This window comes from Blennius ocellaris, assembly GCF_963422515.1.
Source record: "Blennius ocellaris genome assembly, chromosome: 1".
In the NCBI taxonomy this organism is placed as follows: domain Eukaryota; kingdom Metazoa; phylum Chordata; class Actinopteri; order Blenniiformes; family Blenniidae; genus Blennius; species Blennius ocellaris.
In genome coordinates this window covers 7,205,859-7,227,160 of record NC_137650.1, presented here as the reverse complement: position 1 = coordinate 7,227,160, position 21,302 = coordinate 7,205,859, and the positions used below count along the sequence as shown (strand labels likewise).

Genomic DNA, 21,302 nt, shown 5'->3' with positions numbered 1-21,302 from the left:
AAACTATATGCTGAACCCTGAATGTAAACTACACGCTGAACCCTGACTGTAAACTACACACTGAACCCTGAATGTAAACTACATGCTGAACCCTGAATGTAAACTACACGCTGAACCCTGACTGTAAACTACACACTGAACCCTGAATGTAAACTACATGCTGAACCCTGACTGTAAACTACACACTGAACCCTGACTGTAAACTACATGCTGAACCCTGACCGTAAACTCCACGCTGAACCCTGACTGTAAACTACACGCTGAACCCTGAATGTAAACTACATGCTGAACCCTGACTGTAAACTACACACTGAACCCTGAATGTAAACTCCACGCTGAACCCTGACTGTAAACTACACGCTGAACCCTGAATGTAAACTACACGCTGAACCCTGAATGTAAACTACACGCTGAACCCTGACTGTAAACTACACACTGAACCCTGAATGTAAACTCCACGCTGGACCCTGACTGTAAACTACACGCTGAACCCTGACTGTAAACTACATGCTGAACCCTGACTGTAAACTACACGCTGAACCCTGAATGTAAACTACATGCTGAACCCTGACTGTAAACTACACACTGAACCCTGAATGTAAACTCCACGCTGAACCCTGACTGTAAACCACACACTGAACCCTGAATGTAAACTCCACGCTGAACCCTGACTGTAAACTACACGCTGAACCCTGAATGTAAACTACACGCTGAACCCTGACTGTAAACTACACACTGAACCCTGAATGTAAACTCCACGCTGAACCCTGACTGTAAACTACACGCGTAACCCTGAATGTAAACTACACGCTGAACCCTGACTGTAAACTACACGCTGAACCCTGAATGTAAACTACACGCTGAACAGTCCCACTTTTGGCATAATCTGATGTGACACCAGAGAAGGTGGTATCTGGGGTGTTGCTGCAGGCTGCTGCACTAACAGGGAACGTGTCCAGACCTTTCATATGAACCCTGAGAGCAGAAGAGAGAGGTTACAGCTGTGAGGAGGGAAGGCTGGGAGAGAATTTCCTTTTCACATTTCATATGGTAGTTTGTTTCTGTGTGGATAGTTTTTTATGGTTCAATTTCAGAGGTTAGTCTCTCCTGTTTCAGTCTCCAGACCGGGCCTCGGGATTAAGGGACTGTGTCATGCTCAGCACCCATAGCATTTATTTTACTTTAGTCTTTGTACCTAGAATCTAGACCTGCTAGACCTGCTAGACCTGCTAGACACCAGCAAACTGCACATCCAGGTTGCTTTACCCCACAAGAAAAAAGGCAACCAGTGTGCACAAAGCGGCGTATGTAAACAACAACAGAGCATTCATACTGCCGATGAGATTTTTAGATATTGCGTGCTTGTTGAGAGTGACGTAAATCAGTGACCAATCAGCAGACGGCAGTGTGTTGCTCCTCCTTCTGGAGCCTTTCTTCAGAGCTAAACCACTGAGATGTGGTCAAACCCTGGGCTAGCGTTCTGTCCGGACCATGCAAAGTTGCAGATACGATCTGATACCATCACTTTGTAATATTAAAGGTTAATGCATCGTCAAACTGCTAAATCTGTATGAATCTTCATGACCTTTACATGTTTGGTTTTTTTTAATGATTTTTCCTTTGGTTTATTAATTCATTAAAACCCAGAACAGAATTTGGAAAAAGTTTATAGTGAATCAGAAAAATCCTTTCAATATGTTCAACCGATTTTCTCCCATACATTGTAATGTCTGGATTTATTTTTTCTAAATTAAACAAAGTGTACAAAAAGTGTCACTCCAGAACAAATGAGCACAAAGCATCTGTCAGGTGGAGTGTTCAGGGTGGAGCAACACACATCCAGGAGACAACCTGGAACTACGTATTGATCTCATTGCAGTGGTGTAGTTGGATATCAATACCAATGTAGGTGTTGATATTATTGATATTTGGATGGCTCCGCCCACCACTACATCACAGCACTGTTGTAGACCACCGCCCACCTGGCTCCTTTATATGGCGGGATAATGTCATCAAGATCAACTAGACCTCAATGTACCAAGAACAAGAGTCAATCACTGGTTGTAGGAAGAAACGTTTCCTCATCTAAAATAAAAAAATAAGCAAAGAGCTTGAAAGTGTATTCAGTCATTTCATTTGCATATATTTACTCAGGAGAACCACATTGAGATTAATAATCTCTTTTTTACAAGTGTGTCCTGGCAGCAGTACATAAAACACGTTTACAGTGTTGAAATAATACTAAATGGTTCTTATAACAGAGAAGACAAAACATGAAATACAATAAAAAGTACAGTCATAGAGTTATAGCCAATGAAAGATAAAACTATAAAAGCCACCAAATTGTTAAGAATAAATTAGCTAAAACATTAAATCAAAGTATTTTGGAACCGATCTTAAATTGGAGCAAAAATAGTGCCAGTATTCTGATTCCTCAGATTAAAATGACCAGTGGACTGAAACCTGCTGCTCTGAAGACACATGTGGCTGTTTGGCCCTTTTGCACTGGAGCGTTCACAATATACATAAATAATAATATATTATAATATATATAATAATACATTTGACCTTATTTCTATTTTATTCACACACTACAGTCACAATGACTGATACATTTTGTCTAAAAAAAAAAGGCTTTAAAATGGGGGAAATTATAAAAATGACTAGAATCTGTAATAAAAAATAAAAATAAAAAGTGAAAAAACAGACCTTTTTGTGCAAAGATGGAAAAATGTCGAGTCATTTGGACATTGATTGAAATGGGATGCCGTAAAAGAAGAGAACATGTCTTGAAATAATCATACGTGGTGTTTTTATTCATATTTGTTTTTTTGTACAGATTTTTATTCTACATGTTTTCAGTCGTAGCCTCGCAGTCATTGGTTCTATGATGTCAGTCTTTGTATTAGCTCAGTGTGCTTCCTGTTCATAGTTTCCATTTTCTGCTTTTCTTGGTCATTATTGTCAAGAGGTTCCGCAGTGTGTATCTGTGTTGTGTTCTATGTCTCCTTAGTCGTGGCTCCCAGCCAGTACGCCGCAGGGTCCAGACCAGCATTCACGTTCACAATACGTTCAATTTCTCCCTGGACATTTTTACAGAATGCTTCAATTATTGTGTGGTCCCAAAATATATGTGTATAATCCAGTGTTTTTCAACCACTGTGCCGCGGCACACTGGTGTTCCGCGAGATATAGTCAGGTGTGCCATGGGAAATAATCCAATGTCACTTTTTTTCTAAAAAAAACATTTGCTCTAACAGCCGCTGTCAGCTGTGAGAGCAGTGTGAACAGTAATCGTATATATACTGTGGCGAGCGTCGCGGAATAATTGCTCTGAGTCGAGATTATTTTCTGCCAGCTGATCACCAGAGGCTCTAATTTTGACATGAACACACGCAACCGGAACTTCATAACAGGACGAGACTCCACACAACACATTTCTCACTCACGGTTGCACACCAACATCCAACAAAGCAAACCAAACTAGATGAAATAATGAACTATCTGAACCGAGGAACAAAAACACAACACAAGCACAAATCAACACACACAACAACCCCAACAATAACCCTCGATAACCTCCGGAAACACACAACCTGAACTCCCATCATGCCCTGCAGCGACAAACTCCGTGATGCTACAATACTCTTCGCCACTAGATGGCAGCACAGAATTTTGCCGGTGAAATCGAAACTTTTAAGTGCGTTGGAAACGGGCTTTAACAGACGTCAGTCTGGTTAATCTCCACCTCCTGCTCCCATCTTGTATCAAAGTACTGTGTCAGTGACAGTGATGGAGAAGGTTTTGAAAAGGAAGGATGTGAACCAGGATCTCAGCTCTTCATCCATCAGGTCCAGGTTTCACACTCAGTGAGTCACAATTAAAAAAAGAAATTGGGAAATACCTTTTTTCTGTATTTATTTGATTCCTGTTGATAAAACTTTGATGAGAATGACTTTATATTGTTAATATAGACTACAGAGTTTAAAATTTAAAAATTTTCGGGTAGTGGTGTGCCTCCAGATTTTTCCAAAGACAAAAGTGTGCCTTGGCTCAAAAAAGGTTGAAAAACACTGGTATAATCACCAGTTTCTCCAGCACGTGTCACTTAAAGTCCTAGTGAAATGAAAATTCGACCTCCAAAAGACTCTGGCTGTCGCTTCAAGGGACATTTTTATGCCAACTGGTCCAAGGGTAAAATGTTAAAACTCGGCAATCTGCGAGAAAATAGCCGATAAACAGTGGTATTTTCGCTGCACGGAATAACCAAAGATGAGTCCAGGTATTACTTGATCGTCTACTAGCCGCGCGAGCTCGCGGCTCCCGCCAGCCGCTAGCCGCTCCCGCCGCTCCCGCCGCCCGTGCTCCTTTTCTCCTCCCTCGGGTCTCTTCCAGGCTCAATCTTTCGTCGAGGCTCATAAAACGCCGACTATAACTTCAAAACAGTTAAAACTTGGATATTTAAGAGGGAAACAAGCCAATATAAACACAACAGATGGAGATCTGCACAACTCTTGACGTCACGCCCACGAAGAAGGATTCCCCCGACTTCCTCGGCTGGAGATTCAAAATTCAAATAACTTTGTTATGCGACAACAGTGGTGGGGCAGAGTCGGAGGAACCTTAGAAGTAGAACCCCAACTATCGTTTGTTGCAAAGTAGTGTTTTACATTTCACTAGGCCTTTAAAGGTGTCTTGACCAACATAGAAATGTTGAAAGGAGTATGGAGATATATCTTTTTTTTTTTTTTTTCGAGTTTTTGTTGTGGTCGTAGCTCTTTAGGCCCTGGACAAAAATGCACAAAAATATTGATAAAGAGGAAGGCAGTGCCATCATCAGTCTAGATTAAATAAACCAGATTACACGCTACTTTCACTAGGTGCAAATCACTTGCATCTAATCTGATGGAGAAAACGAAAATCCTTTCGAAAGGCATTAAAACATAAAAGGTTCTCGATTAGATAACTGATCATTGTAGGTCATTTATCTTCGATATATCAATTTTAGCAGTATTGAAACAATACCGCTACGAGGAGAAATCATTTTCATCACGTAAAGAAGAGACTTTTCCATTACATTTTTAATTAGCGCTCAAACTGTATTCATCATCTTATGAACCTGGTCATGCCAGACACTATATGATGTCATTGTCCATCAGAGAAAAAGCTATTGATCTCTTTAAAGGAAAGGGGGGGGGGGGGAAAACCCATTACAAGAAGAGTAAATAAAAGTTCATTTATTTTAAGGCGATAAGAGAAACCACATCTTACAAACACGAGCACAGAAATCCCAGTTATCAAAATGTAATGTAAAAGTTAACGCCCCAACCACCCAGCCCTGCCCACAGGAAAACAACTGTCAAGCTGGATATTATAAAGTGCGTTCTCATTTTGTTGTATGCAATCATCATCAAGGCAAATTCTTTAATTTTCTGAAAGTGAACCAAACAGACCTTTCAGGCACTGAACACGTGTTTCATGTAGTTCAACATCTGTCAGCTACAAATCATTTGTTAAGCTCCCAAGCATCCATGTCAGTCAAAAACAACCTTATCGTTTTCAGTTAAAAAAAAAAAAAATCATCAATAGCACAAGTTCCCTTGCTTTGCAAATATCACAATGTCATTTTTTATTTTAGTGAATGTATCCAGCTGTTGGGTTGGTTGGTTGGTTCTCAACACCCCGTGTCAGCATCTTTCCCCCTCAAGTGATCGATCTGAAGAGAGCAGAGAAAACAGGAAGTTGGTTCTCATTCGAAGGCAAAACACAACAAAATGAAGATTTCATTCTGTCAAATGTTACGCAACGGCTGCAAGACGTATAGGTGATGAAAAGTTGTGCCGCGGCTCTTTCATGCAAAACATCAAGCAACGGCATGCAGAGGGTGAACAACTTGATGAAGGGTGGAGGGGTGAGTATTAATTCCTGTCGATTAGAAAGGGGAGAGGAGTGCAGGAAGGAGAAATGAAGACACGGGCGGCAGGTGCAACAAACACTGCAAGAAGAGAAAGGTGGAGTTAAAACTAGTCCAGGGCCAGATTCTTCTACCTCCAGTGGCCGAGAAGCCTCTCAAACGCTTTGAAAGAATTTAAAGTCTACTAGAGACACCTGGTGGTCAAAAGACTGAGTCGGTTAAAAAAAGAAATCAGGCCAATATTTTCTTTGTATTTCAAAGGTTGGTGTTAGAATTAAGTTGTGTTGATCTTCAAATATCAGGGGGTTAAAACGTGTAAACAAATATATATGTATATATTACAAAAACGAATCAACAACAAGCTAGAAAGAGATGAAGGGCACCGAGTTAAGCAATATTAATAGCAGGATGGATGCAGGGGAAGTGAGTCTGGGTGAAAGGGAATCACACCTGACAGTAAAGGTTCCCTGGAAGAGTCCAAGACCTGGTAAAGATGAAGTCCAGTTAGAATCATGAATCATTGCACACCTCTGAATGTAAACGCTTTAAACATGTTCAAAACCGGGAAGAGGTGGAGTGTTTTTAGACTTCGCAAAGCATCACCATTGGATACAATAAAAGCAAAGTGAACGTTTTCCTAAAAAGTGATTAGTACTAATTAAGTAGGAACCTTAAAGTAAACCTCGTTGCTGGAGGTCAAAACACAGCAGCTATTTACTTCTCTGTAAAAGTGCCCTGGTGCCGTGTGAATAAAGTTGAATTGAACTGAGCGAGTTGCTGACTTCAGCTGCAGTACTGTTCTCACAAAAGAATATTTGTTTTGAGAGTTTACTGCCTGTAAACTCTGTTAAAAAAAAAACCAAACGAAGAACAAACATAGTTGAAGAACTGCAGTAAACTCTGAAGTCAAATTTAATGGAAAACAGACGAGGTGCTTTGCCTGGACGGCTTCAAATTACACTCAGTGGTTTGAATAGTGGCGCTCCGGGCCGTTCCCTCAATCCTCTGGTCCTAAAGTCCTAGTGAAATGAAAATTCAACCTCCAAAACACTCCTGCTGTCGCTTCTAGGGACATTTTTATGCCAACTGGTCCAAGGGTAAAATGTTAAAACACGGCAATCTGCGAGAAAATAGCCGATAAACGTTGGTATTTCCTCTGCTGGGCGGAGCTTCTGACAATAATAGAGTGATGTCACTGGTTGTGCACACGCCCAAGTTGTGTTTACATTATGGAGGATCAGAGTTTTGACCACGAAGAGGCTGAATTTAACCATATTTCATCATCATCCTCATTTCAAACCCAGTGATTGATGAAGAAGACCCAGAAGGGTCGTTCTGCCATCGGTGACCCCGTCTGGAACATGTTTGAGGAAGAAGACGCTTCGTCCTCCATTCGTCCTCGTCTCCTCGCCTCAGCAGCCGCCAGTTTTCACCTTTGAGGCTTTGAGGCTCCTGACTTCTGGCAGAACGACCGACTTCCTGGATCATGTTGAAGTGCTTTTCCCACTGCGCGGAATCACCGAAGATGAGTCCAGGTATTACTTGATTGTCTACTAGCCGCCCGAGCTAGCGGCTCCCGCTAGCCGCGAGCTCGGGCGGCTAGCGGCTCCCGCCGCCCGTGCTCCTTTTCTCCTCTCTCGGTCTCTTCCAGGCTCAATCTTTCGTCAAGGCTCATAAAACGCAGACTATAACTTCAAAACACTGTTAAAACTTGGATATTTAAGAGGGAAACAAGCCGATGTAAACACAACAGATGGAGATCTGCACAACTCTTGACGTCACGCCCACGAAGAAGGATTCCCCTGACTTCCTCGGCTGGAGATTCAACATTCAAATAACTTTGTTGTGCGACAACAGTGGTGGGGCAGAGTCGGAGGAACCTTAGAAGTAGAACCACAACTATCGTTTTTTGCAAAGTAGTGTTTTACATTTCACTAGGACTTTCAGGACGGTAGGAGAATTACTGTACACTCTGATTTCAGGAGCTGCTGCCGACAGCCAAACAACAACAGTGCAAGAAGAACGCCAGGAGATATTGATTAAAACACAATACACAGGTGATAAAAATCAGCAGAGCGGACCGCCGTTATCTCGCCCCCTCTGCCGTCTCACCTCGTACACGCTTCCGGCCCAGAACTGCTTCATCTCGCCGCGGCTGGCCGCCACCACCGCGGAGGTGACGAGGGTGAAGGGCACCAGGTACAGCAGGGCGGGTTGGCCCATCCCCGACAGCAGCATCACGGCGAACGTCAGGATCATCCCCAGCAGATAGGCTGGCGGAAAAGAAGAGGCGGGAGAGGTTTACCGGCGCCATTTCTCCAACGTGGCTCCAGCCGGTGACTTGGACTCGGTTCACACTGCAGGTCTTGATGCTCAATTCACATTGTTTTTGCCGTGATCATTTGAAGCGCCACCCGCCGTGTGAACGTGAGCGGACTGGATGCTCTTTGGGCTCCAGAGCGCAGAAGATGACGTGGGGTCCCGCAGGGCAAGTTATTTACGCATGGTCAGCACCGGGGGTTGCCAGATGTGACTCACCCAAGATGTGTTTTCAGCCCAAACAACTTTAAACTGAAACGCCTCAATCTCAGCCAGTGTAGTAACCATGTTAAAACCATGCAACTATTACATGTGTAGTAATGAACACGCCATGAATACACGGAATAAAGTTAAAAGGTAAATGAGTTTGGCTCCCCTATTGGGGGATACCGGCCACATCTGGCAACACAGGTGTGTAGAGCCATCGTCCAGTGGTTTGTTAAATACAATCCGACAAAATCTGAACATGAAGCAGGAAAGCAGAAGGAGAAAGAGGTAAAAAAGAGAGCAGAGCTTTTAAAAGCTTTGAACATTCTGGAGGAGCCGCCTCCTCCGGCGCTTCTCCGTCACGTCCAAGTTCCCTGCAGTGTGACTCGTGGTCAGCCAGCACAATTGTTTCACTTGGTTTATAAAACCAGACCTTTGAACTAAACTATTTAAACATGGAATCAAATTTAAACATGAGGCAACATTTTTTTTTCTTCTAAAAAGTGATGTCATGCCTGCCTGCAGCAGCGCAATGTTGTGAAAAGACGTAAATACCAAAGCAGCAGCTGACAAAGTAGATCTTCCTCCGGCTGTTAATCCAAACATCAAACCTGCTGCAGTAGGCCACAAGGAGTCCTGTTGGATCAGACATATTGTATGTCATTGAATCACAAACCTTTGAATTTCTTTAGTCTGTATGATTACCTCCACCACATTTTTAAACTTCTGTTTTACAGGCTGTTAAAAGATTTGAAAAGGTGAAATTCAGCACTTTGTAATTACAACAATCCAGTTCAAATGCATGTCTTCAGGCAGAGATCAGTGAGTTCACTGGAGAACAACGTCTATAAAATGTTAAAGGACTTAGATGTACTAAAGGTACAGTAAGTTGTAGTGTGTGGCTGGAAAAAAAATTACAATAATTGAGCAGTAGTCAGAATGGCGGTCCAATGGACTCTCAGGGCTGAAGAATATTCAAGAAAATGATCCCATCACATGGAAACTGCATGTTGGAACAGGAGCCGGGTTTCACCCCCACCTGGTACGATGATATCTCCATAGCCCAGGATGGAGAACTGCATCCCACACAGGTTCTGAGCCCACGCTGAGAACCGCGGGACCCGCATCACCACTGGGAGCTGTGGGGGAATACATTTAAACATTTAAATAAAGTATTCCATCACTGTCATTTTATACAAGAACATAAAAGTGTGAGATCAGAGCTACAAGTTGCTGCTACTATTTACTACAAGTTAAAGTCGTGTTCACAGGGTTGAAGGGAAAAAAAAAAAAAAGACTTTGCTTACAACTATTACTGTGGACTATTGGCTTAAATGTGTCATTTTTACATCAACTGAAATAAAAGTGGGTATCAAATCTGTTGTTTCATGGAACAGTTTTCACGACTACTTCATGCTCAACGACATCATGCAAACATTCAGCGGCCGGCCGACCACAAGGACAGGAAGTAGATTGTGAAGCGGAAGAAACGGGAGCAGCCCTGACATGACTCTCTGTATCCCGCCTGTCGCTAAATGCAGAGGAAAGCCTTTAAATGTGTATCGTGGGGAAGACCCCAAAAGACCAAAACATTTAAAAATTATACAAAAAAAATAAAAATTCAAAGCATGTAAATTACTGCTGCATGAGCAGAACTGTGGATTTTGCAGCTCCCACCACCTGATGTCACGTGAGAGTCTGGCTAGTTTAATATCTGTGAAGAGCTCAAGTCAAAACTGGTCTGGACACTTTAAACCAGTGTTTTTCAACCACTGTGCCGCGGCACACTGGTGTTTCCACGAGACGTAGTCAGGTGTGCCGTGGGAAATTATCCAATTTCACATTTTTTTCTAAAAAACATTTGCTCGAGTAATCATGTATAAATACTCTTCGCCACTAGAGGGCAGCACATAACTTTGCCAGTGAAATCGAAACTGACAGACGGCAGTCTGGTTAATCTCCACCTGCTGCTCCCATCTTGTATCAAAGTACTGTGTCAGTGACAGTGATGGAGAAGTTTTTGAAAAGGAAGAATGTGAACCAGGATCTCAGCTCTTCATCCATCAGGTCCAGGTTTCACACTCAGTGAGTCACAATTAAAAAAAAGAAATTGAGAAATACTTTTTTTCTGTATTTATTTGATTCCTGTTGATAAAGCATTGGTGAGAATGACTTTATATTGTTAATAGAGGCTACAGAGTTTCACATTTTAACATTTTCTGGTGGTGGTGTGCCTCCAGATGTTTTCCAAAGGAAAAAGTGTGCCTTGGCTCAAAAAGGTTGAAAAACACTGCTTTAAACGTTAAAAACAGTGGATAATTTCACGACGTCTTCCGTTGCATATGAATGTGAGAAAAGGTGGAGAAGGTGCCTCGGGAGAGCAGAGCGCCTCCCGTTTCCTCACCGCCCACACACACCTCAGTACACAACGTTAAAGAAAGGCGACGAGTCTTACTTTCTCGGAGGGAGCCTGGGGTTCAGCAGGGACTTCCACCATGTTACCTTGTGTCTGTGACAGAACCCGCCGCCCCCCCCCCCCCCCCCCACGGTGCACAGTTAGTCAATCCCTTCAGGGCTTCAACACACAAGCAGTTAATGCAGCGGGTAGGACTTCCATGAGGAATTCAATGGACCCCAACAGGTTGTTTGCTCTTTGTGACGTCACTCAGAAATCCACTGCCAAATTGTATTTCAGTAAAACCGGAAACATATTTCGGTGAAGCTCCTTTTCAAGGGAGCTGGGGAAAAAAATGACAACGCTCACCTTTTCTCCAGTTGCATCTGGGCCCAGGGCGACCTGCACCATGATGCTGACTCCATTCTGTTGGCAGAGGAAGAGACGGCTGGACGGGTCACAGAGGGAACAACAATAAGGACTTTGTGCAACTTAGACATCTGTCCACTTTCAGCACTTAAACAAAACGACGAGACATAAATATGCATTACAGAAAAGGCCGTAACACCTGGTAGTTAAATGTCGGGTATATAATTGTACTGTAGCGGCTGACGGCTCTCTCCCTTCGGTGTTTCTTCACGGAAGCTTTAGAAAACAGTGTTTCAGCATCACACAGGGGTGGGAAAAGTAGAAGTGCCGGCGTTGACGCCATCAAATGAACGACATGCAGGAACAGAGCTGCTGCGGCGCCACCGACGGCCACCAGGTCTGGGCCCCGTGCTCCGACCACGTGACAATCAACAAACACCGAGTGGATCAGAGTGAGAAGCAGAGCCACGCTGACTGAAGTAACTCTTTGAGCTGGTGACGTCCACACACCCTGGAGAAAGTCCTGGTTTGTTCACAACACTTTTCTTTCACTCATTGCTCGTAGTTGAGTGAAGCCATTTATTATCAAAACTGTCCTTTTTGTTTTTTAAATCATGACAGAAACTCCCAAAATGCCACGTTTTCCCCCTTTAACCAGTGACAGCTTGAAGTCTTTCAGTGGTTGTGGATTATTTTCCCACAGGGTGAAGATTCTTTGAGGCAAAACGCCTCCACTTCCTGTCACTTCCTGTCACTTCCTGTGCCGTCTTGCTCTCTCCAGAGCGTCTTAATGACACGGAGGTCAGGAGACAAAGATGGCCGCTCCAGGACCTTCACTCCCTTTCTGTCCACTGAGCCTTCCGCTTTGGATCGTTGCCATGGTGAAACCTCCCAAGTGCATCCCTCTCCTTTGGTGACGTCCCATGTCTTCTTGTTGTGCATCTTCAAACAGCCTCACCACTTTGATCTTAATCACAATCACTTCTATTTCAGTGGAAATTATTTGTGGGGTTTTTCTTTGCATCCAGAGCAATGTTCCTGAAAAGTCTATTGATCTAACGTTTGTGTCAACTTGTGTGTGTGTGTGTGTGTTACACCAAAGTCTCTCTGGAGTATGTGAACTTTTCATTTGGGTAGTTTGTGTCACTTGTGAATTTAAAAGGGTAAACACAGTCGTTTGTCAAGAAATAGCTTCACCCAACCACGAACCATAGGTGAGAAAAAGTGTTTTCTCTCATTCACCCCCCCCCCCCCCCCCCCAAAAAAAAAAAAATATATAAACTCCAATTCTGCAGGGTATGTCGACTTTATCTCTGCAATTACACTGCTGTAAGAATAATTCTCAACATGTTTGGGACACAAACCAGCCGTCAGAGGATTTCCAGTCACTTGTGTGTCTCAACCAGATTTTAAAGGCTCATAAGTGGGCAAAAGTAAAATCTCAAGCCGGTTCCAAGTGAAAACATAGAACAACTTTAGTTTCTGGCGGCTGAAACGGCGTTGTGTCGCCTCAACTGAGCCATTCAGTTCACTGCTCGGCTAAAACAGAGTGTCTAGAAAGGATATACTTTGAATTATCCAAATTATACAAATCGACTGGAAAGGTACCACTTGGAACGTTTGTGGGGGGGGAAAAAACAACAACATATTCTTACTGTTGAAACTTTGAATATCAAGAAAAGCTGGTTATCATACCTTGGTGAAGAAAGGAGTGATGAAAACAAAGAAGACGTCGTACACAAGCAGGAGGCTCAGCAGAATCACACAGATCTAGGAGAAACCAGACAAGAAAAACTAAACGATTACGAATTATACTGAGGTTCAGTACTAAAAGAAAACCATTTGATTTCTTGGAATAAATAGCAATGTTTCCAATGTGTGTCAGACAAACCTTGAAATTGGACAGTGAGATGGTCTTCATGAAGTTCAGGCAGAAAGCGACGCCAAGAAGGTCCTGCAAGATCCAGATCCATCTGCAGAGGCATAAAAGCACCGTGGACCTGTGATTTCTTATTGGCAAACACTAGAACTACATCTATGAACTATGTGGAGCTCCACAAAACCAAGAAGGAAATGGGTCCGATACATGTTGTGACAAACAACCTAAATAAACACTTTCTAAACTGTAATACAACTGAGAAAAATACATATTGACATGACGAGCTTTACTAAACATCAATTTTCACTGATAAGTAAAGCTAGAAATCAGTTTTACTTTTTGAATTGTGTCATGAAAATAACAATAAGTTTAGTGTTGTGAGGTGAACATTTATTTCAGGAGTGCTTTTGAGGTAAACAATACAATATCTAGTAATGATGACTCGCAGTTTTCTGAGATTAGTCGAATTGATACAAACTAACTTTACTGGATTTAAAAATAGTGCAATATGAAGAAAAACATAAAACGTTTACCAAGAATTACTTCTCTTAGAAATCTATTGGTCGTCGGCTGCCGCCGGCGCCAACATCTTTCATAAAGTTAGTCAAAGCAGAACAAAATACCTCCGTGTCTCAGTTGAAGATGCGTTTCTCAAAGAAACAGGCCATGTTTACACCTACAGGGGTTTTTAACAGAAACTGCTTTCCCCCCCACCTACGTTTCCAAACCAAATCTTCATTGGCAAGGACTGCATGGAATCCTGCTTCAGAGCTACTATGAGCAGCTAAACCTGTAGGGGGCAGTGTAGCGGGAAGCAGGAAGCCATGATGGACAACCAGAATACTTGAAAAAACACGTGGTCACGAATTTGCTATGTAAATCTACCCCCCCCTCCCCCACCCCCCCCTTTAGATGCAAACGGAGACAGAGTTTTCTAAATCTCCACTGTGGCTGGAGTTTTCAGGAATTGTCGTTTGTGGCGAGGCGTAGCTGCGTTTATGTGTAACTGCGCGGCCCAAAAGCAGAGGAATAGCACCATTTAAAAAAATAACTGGGTATGTGTACACGTGCCCTGAAAAAGTGAGTTTGTATGTTTGGGATTTCATGTTGTTTCACATAGAAACTGCTGCTGGAAGCAGATATGATTCTGTTAAAGCAGGGGTGTCAAACATGCGGCCCGGTGGCCAGAACCGGCCCGCCAGAGGAGCTAATCCGGCCATGTGATTTTTTTTTTTTTTTTTTAAGTATAAATATGAAAAACTGACAGAGGCTGATCTAAAAACACTAGATTGTCAAAAATGACATTCAAAACCGCCCTTGGTCAGAATTTGACCCTCAACATTAATGCATCTGTGGAGGTCACATAACACAACACCTTTCACAATAAAACAATGAGTCCAATTTATGTGAAATGATACTTTAGACATGTAAACTCAAATTTTTTTCCCAGATGACAAATTGTTTTAATCCTGAATAAAAGGTGACTGAGGGTCTTTTTTTGTTGCAAATATAATAATATCTGATTTCCTTCAATATGTATATTTCAGAATAGACTAGAATAGAATTCTTGCCGTTCCAAAAGGATCAAAAGAAGGAAAGACTTTGCATTTGTCCATATCTGCAGTTTAACATGTGATGTTTGACTTGTTGGCCCTCCAGAGGTCAGATCAGGTTGATGTGGCCCCTCAACTGAAATGACTTTGACACCCCCTGTGTTAAACACTATTACTATTCCACATCTGGCACACTGCCAGTTCAAATCACAAATGACACTCGCCCATCTCTCCTGGTTTGTGTCTGAATGTGACTCCAAAGCCAATGAGCAAACAGTGGAATTGTCAGCCTTTAATCAATACTGGTGTCGTCGTTCGCAGACCACAGCCTGTTGCCCCTCAGCGGCCACGGCTGAAAACAGACGAGGCGTTCCCCGCGACCCGACCGTACCTGTCCTCGTTCCGGTACACTGCCCAGACCACGGCGATGCTGATGCACACGGCGGCCAGCAGGAGGGACCTCACCGAGAACTTCCACTGTCGGACAGAGAAGCTTCGAACGGGAACAAGCAAAGGGATTAGCGTGACGCTCGTGTGTGACGAGCCTCTCTGCAAACATTCCCGCCGCGTCTTCTCAGGCTTAAACAAACGTCCCACTTGGCCGACGTGTGCGAGACAATATAACCTGTCTGGGTATGACGAAGTTACCAAAACGGACGACTTCCGCTTGACGGAGGCACGCGTCTGAACGTTCGTACAATCAAGAGTCGGGTTCGTACTTTAGAGCGCCGCAGCCGACGAGTTCCATCACTGCGTCGAGACAGCTGTACAGCGCCGAGGCAGACGCCAGGCAGAATATCGCAATGATGACGTAAACTAGACGGAAGCAAAAAAAAAAGACGAGAGAGTCGGTCAACAACACAACTACTGAGGTTACTTTATCATTCACGGTAAAGGCGAGGCCGCCTTGAACTCACCAAGGATGTTGAAGAAGAAGTACATGAGGACCAGCATGGCACACATCATGGCCACAAAGAACACCACCTTGAGAGGAGAGTAGAGGAAAATCTCTCCACTGTCGGCTTTGCTTTCTGCAGCCTCTGGATTGTTTGTGCGATTCTCCAACCGGTCCCTGCCAGAGAGGAGGGGGACACTTTTGTTCATGGGCTTGTTACGAGTCTCTGAAAATGAGGATTTGCGACCAACAGAAAAGGGCACGCAGGATGACAACCAAACCAAGACGGTGTGTCGGATCAGCGTCACATAATGGGCCCGGCGTGCAAATATGAAAGTAAGACCTCAGACTGAGAGTCACCGTTTGGTCCGCCTGTTCCTTTCAGTCCAGATTTCATATTGTCGACCATAGTGCCATTTACACACGAACCATTTTCCTTTTAAATTGACTTGACCTACCGTATTTTCTGCCCTATAAGGCACACCGGATTATAAGGCACACCTGCATTGAATGACATAATTTACAACTTTGTTCGTATATAAGGCGCACCGCCCTATAAGGCGCATGGAATAGACCAGTGGTCAGCAACCTTGATAGCTCAAAGCCATTAGGTTACATTTTACACTGATTCTAACACCCAGAGAGGTGCACACACTTTATTTTGATAGTCCTACCTGCAGCCTATGCCAGGAGGACACTACACACAAAACCTTCTTCACTGCTGGTTGACAACTTACAACTACCGGTAATAATAATGATAATAAACTAAACTACATGAACTAAGCAACAAAAACACAACACAACACAATTATTACCGACACCACAAATCAAATATAACCCCCAATAATTGCATTTAAAACACCACAAACAGCTGCAATGAATTATGGGAGTTTCTATCGGCTGCACTGAGGAGCTCAGGATGTCCCATCATGCCTTGCAGCGACAAATTCATGTTTTGTGTTGTTGGAGGTTATTGTGGGTTGTTGTTGGGCTTGGTGTTGTGTTGATTGTGTTTATGCTGTGTTTTTGTTCCCCAGTTTAGGGAGTAATTACTTCATCTAGTTTATTTTGGTTTGTTAGAATGTTGGTGTGCAACCATGAGTGATGAATGTGTTGTGTGGAGTGTCGTCCGCTCTGAAGATCCGGTTGCGAAGTTAAAGTTGTCAAAATAAAAGCTTCTGGTTGTTCAGCTGTCAAATAACAGTCTCAAGTGGCGCAATTCTTCCATATATAAGGCGCACCGGGCTATAAGGCGCACTGGCAGCGTATGAAAAGATTTGAGGTATTTAGGTGCACCTTATAGGGCGGAAAATACGGTAAATGAAACCACCAACAAAAGCTAATGACTCTGAGGCATTCCTCATGAAGATCAGCGCATCGTCACAGTAGGTTCAGCGTTGTACTGTTTGCCTCCGGGATCGCTTGTGACCTCGTCAGCAGAGGTACATCAGGTTTAACAGGAAATGTGTGCTCCAAAGGAACACGGCTGCCATTGTGACAAATTGCACATCGTTTAAATTCCAGAAATATTAATGCATTACTTAGTATTTTCATTATGGGTTACTACCTCTAAAACAGGTGTAGGTTTGTGTCGCACTGTGCAACTGAAAACACACTTGAGGAAAAAGTACATGACTGACGACGACGCAACACGTCCCATTTTCACCGTGATGTAATGTTCCGAGTAAAGGAAACTTGATGGTAGTTTGTAAATCTAACTTTATCAGTGAGTAGGAGGTTCACCTCTCACAAGCGCCGCTCCAGAAGCCGCCGAGAGACACGGTGACAATGGAAATCAGCAAGATGACGGCGATACTGGGGTCGATCTTCGAAGAGGCCGGCGCATACAGCTTCCCCTGCATGGCGTCACCGAACACCTACCAACCAGCAGTCAACCAATCATTTACTGGAAAAGTCGCCAAAGGGACTTTCACACGAAGCGCAAAAAAATTAATCGAAGAAGAAGAAAAAACAAAGCTTTCCAACCGTTTGTGCTTCCCGGAAATCCCGGTACCTCATGAGAGCCAGAGGAATATGGACTTTTCCATACTCAGAGTCGTTGGCTGACGGAGTGATCTAATGAATCAAAGAGTACAAAAATGCTTTTTCAACAAATCAACTTGCTTAAAACAGGAAAACTGCCCGATGCAGCTTTTGATTAAACCCAAGTTTTTTTAATATTAATTTTATGTTGTCTAATATTGAATGTATAAAATATGAACATATGACAATGAAATGAAACTGATATATTTAGATGGAAAAACAAAAAACCCCCATTAACACCACTGGTGTGTCATTTCCTCATTTCCCCTGTTGCGCGCTGACACTAGTAATTTGTCAAGCAGCAAACAAGACGAAAATAGTCACTTTTAAGAAACACGCAAACTAAAAATAAACAAAATGTCAAATTAAACAAAAACACCTCGGAAGCAAGGAATGTCTTACCAATGAGTCGTTGCTGGCGATGAGCAAGGCGGCGGCTCCAAGGCTCTGAGCGACCAGAGCCTTCTGGCTGAAGTCACAGTCTCCCCTCATCACAACCAGCGCCTTGCCGCTCGCCATGGCGGGCGTGACCCCCGTTCTGTTGCACAGCGTCGTGGAGCTCAGATTCACCAACTGGAACTGCTCCTGTCAGACACAAGAGTCCAGTAGGACAGCGGGTTTGGAAGGATCCGTCTTTCAACTGCGTCGTCAACATTCAAACAGATCATTGAGCCGTGATGTCATCGTATTCGCCGCCACATGTTGTTCTGCATAGACCAATATGTCATAGACCAGGGGTCGGCAACCCGCGGCTCTTTAGTCCCTCCACTGCGGCTCCTTGAGCCTCGGTCCCACTGCAGTTCATCCTGGAGGGACGTAAGGAGGCAAAGCCACCCAGAGAGGGACGTAAGGAGGCAAAGCCACCCAGAGAGGGACGTAAGGAGGCAAAGCCACCCAGAGAGGGACGTAAGGAGGCCAAGCCACCCAGAGCGCAGTCCCGCTACAAAGAGTGGTAAAATGTAGGATCGTGAACGACGCAGCGATGTAACGTCATTACGCAACAATAATGGATGAAGAACGTAGAAGTGCGGCTGCAGGTCATGGCAGTGACTCAACTGGTATCTGAAGCTGGGAGCTTCCTGTACCTTTCACAGTAAAACCGTGGCGCTGCGGAGCGCCGACAGTTCCAGGAGGTTCATTACAGACCTGTTGAGAGTGACGGAACATTCTAGTGAATTACACAACAACTACAGGACAATAAAGCCACAACACTCACACTCATGGTTCTAACAATCCACATCTCCCACATTTATCTTCCATTTTAATAATATGTCGCAATAAAGGAGCCGATAGCTGCAATGCATTATGGGAGATTCTGTTTGTCGTGTTTTAAATGTAATTATTGGGGTTATATTAGGTTTGTAGTGTTGGTAATAATTGTGTTGTGTTTTTGTTGCTTAGTTCATGTAGTTTAGTTTATTAGTTGTAAGTCGTCAACCAGCAGTGAAGAAGGTTTTGTGTGTCCTGTCCTCCTGGCATGGTCTTCCTGTGGGACTGTCGAAATAAAATGTGTCTCTCTCTGGGTGTTGTGTTCAGTGAGAAACGGGACCAAATGGTTCTTTGAGCACTAAGGGTTGCCGACCCCTGTCATAGACCAATATGTCATAGACCTGTCCATATGACCTCACTTTCAATGGTTCTCAACAAAACACTCTGTAATCCCGTCACAGTCCTACAAATACATTTATCAAGTCTACCGTGGACTGGTCTTGTTGTCTGGAAGCCGCAGTGTCGCTCCAGAGTTATTCTGTCAAAACCGTCAGCATTTAAGGGAATTAAGCATTTTTTTTAAAAAGGATGTGAAACTTACTGCAGCATCCACATATTGTGAAAGCGGGGTCCAGGAGTGATTGTGTACAATGCAGTACTCTCGACTCCCTGCGACCTCGTTCGAAATGCGCAAGATGGCCTCCTGGCAATTTACCTGTCGGAAGAAAAAAGGGGTTACGTTTTATAATTGGTGACAAGAAACGAACACAACGTCCTGACACATCTCACTAATTATGCTCTACGTGTACATGTTAAATAGCGAGGCCCTCCCTTTGCCACAGACATACGGCCCTGTTGTGGAACTTTATGACACGGAGCCAAAGATGAGCAGGTTTGGTTTAGGACACAGGACAGGAAGACAAGTCAACTGGCTGAGAGCAAGGCTGCCACTCCGAACAGAACTCCAACCTCCACCTAGAACGATCCCGGTTGTTATTCAGCTCAGACTTTATGCCTCCTCCCCAATATCGGAGCAGCGGCACCCACCGTATCTCAGGGGCGAGAAAATACCCCACCACCCCTCAGACGTCTGACACCAAGTACAGCACCACTCGGCCAGAAGAGGATGAAGCAGGATAGAAAATTAATGGACGGATAATAAACGTTAACTAAAATACGCTCCGAAAGGTTGCTGAGGTTTCCAGAGAAAAGGAACTGTAGAAGCTCAGCAGGAAGTCACATCACTTTTTCTATATTTAATTAGGTTACAGCCTTAGAACAAAATGATTTTGTTCTTTCTTTCCCCTCTGGGCATGGTGGTAGCAGCATCGTGCTATGGGGGAGTGTTTCAGCAGCAGGAGCTGGGAGGGAGAGATCAGTGCAGCAGATCTCCCTGTACAGATATTTTTGGACACTTCCCCTCCAGTCTGATGGAGCTGGAGAGGCACTGCCAAGAGGCCGGGGCCAAAACTGCACAAAGACAGGCGTTTGCAATTCCGTGGCATCATATTCAAATAGAATTCATTTTCGACCGAGGCTGTAACACAACCTGTAAGACTCGTTTAGTGTCAGGTGTTATATAAGACTAGTTCTCTTGATTAAGGCTGTATAATGTCGTAAGACGTGTTTATTGCTAATGCGTGATAAACTAGTCTTCGTTGCTTCGTCAACCAAAAGTCATTCAAGTCTTTAAGGTTGTTTTGTGGCCAACTTATAATCTCTCACCTGCACACGTAAACACGACTAATGTGCACCTCACTTTAATTAATCAGAAACTTCTTGTATCGATCTCTTCAGACACTTTTGATAGTTGAGTTTCATGTCGAATCATTGAAACACGAGTTCAATGTTTCCGTACGAAAACTCACAGAAGTGACGTTTGTCTTCAGTCGCTGTCAAACACCGAAGTTATAACGTGGACATTAAACATCCTACCATGAGTTCTTCCACTTCACACAACGTGTCCCGGTCACAGATTATGAACGTCGACCTCCTCTACCGTCGTGTATATTTTCATAGCGACAACATTGACTTAGATTTCAACCGTTCGCTCGTTTTATTTTCGGTTCTGGGGCCCGACGGCTCGCTGGTCGGACCGTCTGTTTACTCGCCTGCGACGCCAGGAAAAAGGCCGAGAACAGCAGCATCCCGACGGCTCCCTCCATCGCAGCAATGTCCACTTTTTCCCCACACAGCCGCTGAGCTTGAACGTGGAGTGAAAAGACGTGTGTGTTAAAACTCTTTGTGCTCCCTAGGTCATCTTCGTGTTGTTCGCTCCTCCAGCTGCTGCTGCCACTTCCTGAAACGGCCTGTGACACGTGACACGCGCTCAGCCCGCCCGCGGTTAACCCTTTCACTGCCACGGGGGGCGGGGTGCGCCGAGTTGTAAAGCGTAAAGGCAGTCTTTCTTTGTTTCTTTCTTCCTTTGATTCTTTCTTTCTTTGTTTCTTTGTTTCTTTCTTTCTTTCTTTCTTTGTTTCTTTCTTTCTTTCTTTCTTTCTTTCTTTCTTTCTTTCTTT

At 43.8% G+C, this 21,302-nt stretch overlaps 1 protein-coding gene across 3 annotated transcripts; it reads right to left on the bottom strand.

Moving 5' to 3' along the window:
* Positions 1-5,410: 5,410 nt before the first annotated feature.
* On the bottom strand, positions 5,411-21,087 carry sppl2a (signal peptide peptidase like 2A). 3 transcript variants are annotated; one of them, XM_080521054.1, is made up of 17 exons: positions 20,895-21,087; positions 19,385-19,498; positions 17,977-18,159; positions 17,518-17,607; positions 17,275-17,408; positions 15,554-15,708; positions 15,356-15,452; positions 15,028-15,129; positions 13,096-13,177; positions 12,900-12,974; positions 11,205-11,261; positions 10,896-10,949; positions 9,480-9,579; positions 8,996-9,076; positions 8,027-8,187; positions 6,365-6,398; positions 5,411-5,716 (listed from the first exon to the last, which is right to left on the bottom strand). In XM_080521054.1, exons 1-17 carry the CDS (start codon positions 20,946-20,948, stop codon positions 5,688-5,690), a joined length of 1,602 nt encoding a protein of 533 aa, XP_080377180.1. In that variant the 5' UTR covers positions 20,949-21,087; the 3' UTR covers positions 5,411-5,687. The 3 variants fall into 3 exon arrangements, with proteins under 3 accessions (XP_080377180.1, XP_080377181.1, XP_080377182.1); XM_080521055.1 differs by lacking the exon at positions 6,365-6,398; XM_080521056.1 differs by lacking the exon at positions 10,896-10,949.
* Between the last annotated feature and the right edge of the window lie 215 nt (positions 21,088-21,302).

What these genes read in the sequence shown, in the direction of transcription:
- sppl2a (XM_080521054.1), bottom strand. Translation starts at nt 20,948, where the DNA reads ATGGAGGGAGCCGTCGGGATGCTGCTGTTCTCGGCCTTTTTCCTGGCG. An exon ending in ATTTCCGGGAAGCACAAACG is followed by an intron (nt 17,409 to 17,517) that starts GTTGGAAAGCTT and finishes GCTGGTTGGTAG; the next exon opens with GTGTTCGGTGACGCCATGCA. An exon ending in GGGCCGGAAGCGTGTACGAG is followed by an intron (nt 6,399 to 8,026) that starts GTGAGACGGCAG and finishes CATCTTTACCAG; the next exon opens with GTCTTGGACTCTTCCAGGGA.